The sequence below is a fragment of the Octopus bimaculoides genome, chromosome 14 (genome assembly GCF_001194135.2).
Source record: "Octopus bimaculoides isolate UCB-OBI-ISO-001 chromosome 14, ASM119413v2, whole genome shotgun sequence".
Classification (NCBI taxonomy): Eukaryota; Metazoa; Mollusca; class Cephalopoda; order Octopoda; family Octopodidae; genus Octopus; species Octopus bimaculoides.
The window spans coordinates 34,635,742-34,642,197 of NC_068994.1; the positions used below are offsets into that span (position 1 = coordinate 34,635,742).

The 6,456-nt window shown below is 35.4% G+C and overlaps 1 protein-coding gene across 2 annotated transcripts in view; it reads right to left on the minus strand.

The window, feature by feature from the left end:
* Positions 1–6,456, minus strand: part of LOC106883333 (putative protocadherin beta-18) — a 335,715-nt gene that overhangs the window by 34,772 nt on the left and 294,487 nt on the right. For both annotated transcript variants that reach the window (XM_052973083.1, XM_052973084.1), the window contains exon 6: positions 4,848–4,980. In XM_052973083.1, the coding sequence (XP_052829043.1) occupies positions 4,848–4,980 (133 nt within the window). The remainder of the gene's footprint in view (positions 1–4,847; positions 4,981–6,456) is intronic.

The window sequence follows — 6,456 nt, forward strand, 5'->3', positions numbered from 1 at the left end:
TTCGTTTTATTTTAATTTCAAGGAAGGAAAGAAGTTTATTGAGGGACATTGTTTGTTGTGATGTGTAGGAGAGAGAAACACAAAAACAGAGAAGCAAAGTGTGAGATAAACATGTGCACACACACATATACACCACACACACACACGTGAAGTGAGACTCGCACACAAAAGAATGAGAGAGAGAAAGAGGGAGAGACAGACAGAAAGAGGGGAAAGAGAGAGAGAGACATACATAAAGTGAGAGCGAGACACACAAAGAGAAGAGAGAAAGAAAAAATGAGAGAGAGAGATGTACACTTACAAAGAGAGAGATGTACACTTACAAAGAGAGAGATGTACACTCACAAAGAGAGAGAAAGAGAGACATATATACAGAGAGCGTCATTATACTGAGATGGACATATGCGCCAAGCAAAAAAAAAGTTGACGTAAGAAGGTATTAATGAAAGTGGAAGAGGAAGACTTCACGATGAAAAGCTGAGGAGAGACTTGTGAATGTGTAGGATGATAGAGTGAAGCAGGGTGGAAGATAATAAGAGATAAGATGATGTGGGATATGAAACAATTGAAAATATCGAAAATTGTAGACCTATCTAACCCACTAATAATATCGAAATGATAAACTTTTTAAAGAGTTGATGATAGTTATGGGTACAATGCCAACAATTTCAAGGCAAGAAGTAAGTTAATTATATTAACTAGTGTTCATTGAGTATCAGTTGAACACTGGGGTCAAGAAAAATAGACTTTTACCATCCCCTGAAATTGCTGGCTTTGTACCAAAATTTGAAACAATTATTTATTATTATTTATTATTATTATTATTATTATTATTATTATTATTATTATTATTCAGTAGTTTTATTTTTATAGCGTGCTTTCACTTCACTACCAAATGCAGCTCTATGTGCATTGGGTATGTGCTGTGGTTTGCTGTGATGCTCTTATGGTTACTGTATTGAAAGTGTTTTGCGTAGGATGTGTGCAGTGCCCAGTAGTGCAATTTTCTGTATGTTATATATATTTGTAAGTCCTGGTGTTTTTGTTATGTATTTCTCTGAATATTTTTTTATTATACCTAAGGCGCCTATATTATTATTGTTATTATTATTATTAATGGGAAGGTGAATCATGAGAGTGTTGGAAATCATAGCAGAATCATAAGAGTGTTGGAGAAAAATGCTTTGTGGTAGTTGTTCACATTCTTCACATTCTGAGCTCAAATCCCATGAAGGTCAACTTTGCCTTTCATCCTTTTGATGTTGATAAAAAGTACTAAATGAAGTACTGGATAGATAGAATTGACTGACTGTCAACCCTCAAAATGATTAGCCTTATATTTAAAATCAGACACTCTTCTTCTTCTTTATTATTATTATTATTATTATTATTATTATGAGGAGAGCCTTATACAATTTGCAATAAATAGGGATTGACTCTATTTATTGAACTGAATAATATTTCAACAGTATGTCTGTTATCCTCAAGTTCAAGATGGAAAAGGACCCTAGTAATACAGAAATTCAAACAGGATTATCTTGTGTTCCTTTTTAGACAGAATGATGTCATTAATTACAAATCATACCATGCTCTTCTAATTGGTTATTTACCTTTGTGAAGAGTTTTGTCAATCTTCATAAATTATTATAAGCAGGCCTACTCTAAACTTGCACCTGTAGATGATGTGAAGAGAGCACTTGCCCTAGTGGCTAGATTTTCCATGGGCTTGTGGGGTTTCTACAAACAGCTTAGGTAGTCTACCTCTTTAGAGGAATTATTCTTTGTTAAAAATTTTTTTTTTTAACTATTTATTTTTACTTGCATTTTATGTAACTCCCACATTCTATTGTTCTGCGCCATCCCCAACATTTTTGCGAAACCTTAGAGGTTAATAAAGAAAACATTATTATTGTTATTATCATTATTAATTTTATTATTATCAGTGAGCTGGCAGAACTGTTAGCACACTGGGCATTTTAGTCCATCTTTATGTTCTGAGTTCAAATTCAAATGAGGTAAACTTTGCCTTTCATCCTTTTGTGGGGGTCGATAAAACAAGTACCAGTTGAACACTAGGGTCAAGGCAATCCACTCATCCCCTCCCCCAAAATAGCTGCCCTTGTGGCAAAATTTGAAACCATTATTATTATTACAATTATTATTATTATTATTGTTATTATTATTATTGAGCAACATCAATAACTATATGGAAGAGTATTCATTCATTGGCTTGTCATACAGACTGCAGGGATTACACCATTGCTTGTTGACTGCAAAAAAATTAACTGAAGTGAACCTCTGCCCACAGAAATCTATGTGGCTAGTGTCTGGCAAAAACCTTGCTGATCTTTTAACACTACTAAATAGCAAAACACTCAGCAAGTTTTACAGTGTTTCTACGACTACTCACAACAAAACATTCTGTCCTATGGCCTAAGGAAATGAGAGTTCAGTGCCATTAACATGGATACAATGTAGGATGTGGGCTGTGTTGACCTTTTAAATAACTATAGGTAAATATTGATTTTTAACATAGATAATTATAGGCTTCAAATTTTGGCACAGGGCCAGCAATTTTAGGGGTGAGGTAAGTTGGTTACATCGACCCCTAATAATCAATCAGTACCTATTTTATCACCTTGGAAGGGTGAAAGGCAAAGTTGACCTTGGCGGAATTTGAACTCAGAATGTATATCATCGGACGAAATGCCACTATGCATTTTGGCCAGCATGCTAATGATTCTGCTAGTTCACTGCCTTTTTTTTTTTTTATTTATGCACCCTTTTAAAGCCTAGCCAGGCTCATGGGCCCGGTTCCCTGGTTTCTATGGTGTATGTGTCCCTGCCCCCACCAGCTGGACAGGATGCCAGCTCATCACAGTTTTACTCAAGAAACAGTGAGAGAAAGTTGGGGCGAAAGAGTACAACAGGGGTTGCCACCACCCCCTGTTGGAGCCTCGTGGAGCTTTAGGTGTTTTCGCTCAATAAACACACACAACGCCCAGTCTGGGAATCGAAACCACGATCCTCCAACCTCGAATCCTAACCACTGGGCCATTGTGCCTCCACCGTTCACTGCCTTAACAGAGATAAATATAGTTTTCTAACATAAGCACCCCCCCCCCCTACTTTACTGAGACTTTACTTCATTGACCCTGGTGGGATTGAAAGGCAAAGTTGATCTTGGTTGAAATTTGAACTCAGAATTTTACGGGTCATGAATAAATGCTACAAGGTATTTTGTCTAATTCTGATGTTCCTGACATATATTACTGACAGAAACACCATCCCCATCACTATCATGATTAATGCTGCCAGTGTCGTTATCGACAATACTACTATCATCAATATATTTATATCAATTTTTGATATGATGTCATGGGTTGGATAGGTCTGTAGTATAATACATTACTGAGGTTTTGGAAATAGAGACTATGTGGCTTTTGAGAACAACGTCTCCTTCATACTCACTCTTTCTCTTTCTCTCTCTCACACACACACACACACAAAAACAAACAGACAATTACATCAACAAAGAAAGAATGACCATGGCTAGAGACACATCATAGTGAAACACTTTGCTGTTTATTCTATATAACTTTGCTAAAGCTCAGGCTACTCAAGCTACCAAACAACCACCAACATCATCATCACCACCACCACCACCACAACAACAACAGAAACCACAACAATAACAACAACTAGAATTTCAGGAAAAAAAAAATATTACCAAATTCAACTCTTCTCATGAAAGTTGCTAATCTGATGACATTTTCAAATGGACGATAAGGAGGAAGGGGGTGGGTAGGCGGGCAAGCAATATTGTCCATTCTCAGTGAGAAAACTGGTTAAGATTAGTGTAAACAGAGAGGACCAAGGGAGGTAACTTCAGTCTGAGGTGAATCTGATTTAAAACACAGGTAATATGAAACGTTCAGTCTCCTCGGGTTTTCATTGTATAATCCAGTGTGAGTGGAAGTGCTTGAGTCCAAATGTGTGTGTGTATGTGTGTGCGTGCGTGGGTGGAAGTACTTGAGTGTTCATACTATGTTCGTGTATGAACCTGTTTAAGTGAGTAAAAATGAGTTCATATTTTTTTTATGTGTGTATGTGTGACAATGCTTGAGTCCATATATATATATGTGTGTGTATGTGTGTTTGTGACGATGTATGTATGTATGTGCATGTGTCCATGAAACTGTATGATATTTTTCTGAATTTCACGTGACATTAGCGACAATTTTGGAAAGAAAAAAATGTGATGAGTATCATTTATAAATATATTTTTTTATTTTGTTTTGAGGAAATTAACCCCAAATTTCCCACTTTTGCTCTGCATTCTTCTCTTGCAGCAACACACACACGCACACATGCGCTCACACTTCTATAATATATATACACTCACACATTCATATAAGCATACTTAAATCTGATGCACAAATATACACACAAATATGCATCCATATATATATATATATATATACATACACATGTATATACAATAATATATATATATCCTTATATATACATATATAAAGACATACACACACGCATACACATTCACCAAATACAGTTATTTCCTCTCCTCTTTTGCTCTTTTCTGTCTGTTATTTCATCACACACACACTCACACTCACTCACACATATAAAGATATAATTTGCAAGTTCTTATTAAATGCATACACGCATACACACAAAAATAGCACCTTTTCAATGACAAGTTCAATGAGGACTTTTCTTTCCCCATTTTTTTTCTTTTCTTTGTGATTTATTTATTTTTTTTACTGGAAATAATTCATTAAGAAGTTCAACGAGGGATGGAACGACTTAATTGATACGGAATATACCTGGGAGAGTTTCATAATGCCTACTGCCAGACTCACTCCAGCTGGTTTCGCTGCCTTCCAGGGAAGACAAAGTTGAAATTGTGTTCAGTTGTTCAGGGGAGATAACCATGCGTTTTTCCTTATTAACTGCAGTCTGCCAGATTGGATGATGGTGTTCATTCGTGTATATGAAATAAAAAGAGAAGAGAAAGAAGAAAATAATTAGTGGATGAATTATGTTGATATAATAGTAAAATTGTTTGTGTGTAAGTACGTATATAAACGCACACGTAAACATAAATAATTTGAGAAAAATTTCGTAGCTGTATCTCTCAACTTGGGAGAGACTCTTACATGAATAATATATGTATACATGTGTGTGTGCTCACAATGAAACGGTTAACAGTGAATTCGAAGTTTAAGTGTACTGTTATTAGAGAGTCTGATAATGGCTAGTAAGTGGAAATTTTGAACTCACAACCCAAAGGTAGTTACTTACGAATTATAAGTAAGTTAGTATCAATTTATTTAATTCTAAGACTTCTATATGCCAAAGATAAAAAGCAGTTCTGCATTATAAAAGTTTCATAAACAATAAAAGTTCTTTGAGAGCCAGTGCAGTGCCACATTGGTTGTTTCATGCTATGAAGTGGAGAGAAGGAAATTCTTCTACAGTCGATAGCAGATATCATTTCCATTTTACCAAAATATCTACGCGCAATAGTTACTGTATCTGAAGGCATAAAAGTAGCAATTGTATAATAAACACACCCTAATTTCAGTCAACAGTGCATATTCAGGAAAAAATATTTATTGAACATAGTATTTTAAGCCACGAAGGCAGCAAGCTAGTAGAATAGTTACTGCATCTGGCAAAATGCTTAGCAGCATTTCGCCCATTTTCGTTTTTCTGAGATCAAATTCCACCCAAGTCGACTTTATCTTTCATCTTTTCAAGGTCGATATAATAAGTACCAGTTGAGTACGAGAATCGACTTACCCCCACCGCACCCGAAACTCCTGACCGTGTGCCAAAATTTGAAGCCAATATATAAAGCAATCTCACATAAGGACTAAAGGTGTCCTTTGTTTCATCAATTACAGTAGTTAATTGAATATATGGAAAGTAAAATCTCAGCAAGACACTAGATTTTGTCCACCTTCGTAAGTTGGTAGCGTATTAGAAAGACAATTAATGGGATTGCATTAGAGTTACTTCCCTTATATGATACTTTATTGTATTACCACTACAAGAGGGAGTTTTGTTTCTTAATACTATGGAGAATATATATGCAAGATGCCTTTTTTTTTTTTAAACTTATTACGTTACATATGTGAGACCCTACAATACTAGAAAACCACGTTAGAAATAATAAACACCAATTTCATATTGAAGTACATTCTTAGACTGGCCTTTACAAAAACAAAAATGCCAGTACAAAAATTATATGTAAGCGTTCAAGTGTACACACGGGCATACATCTACCATAATGATCATAAATAAGATAGAACAGGTATCGTTAAAAATCAAGCAGCGAATTACTTGGTACATGACCGCACAGAAAGAATCAATTTTGAAATTGCTTTGTTTTTGCGTTATACAGGGTGAAGCACAATGCACTAGTCAATA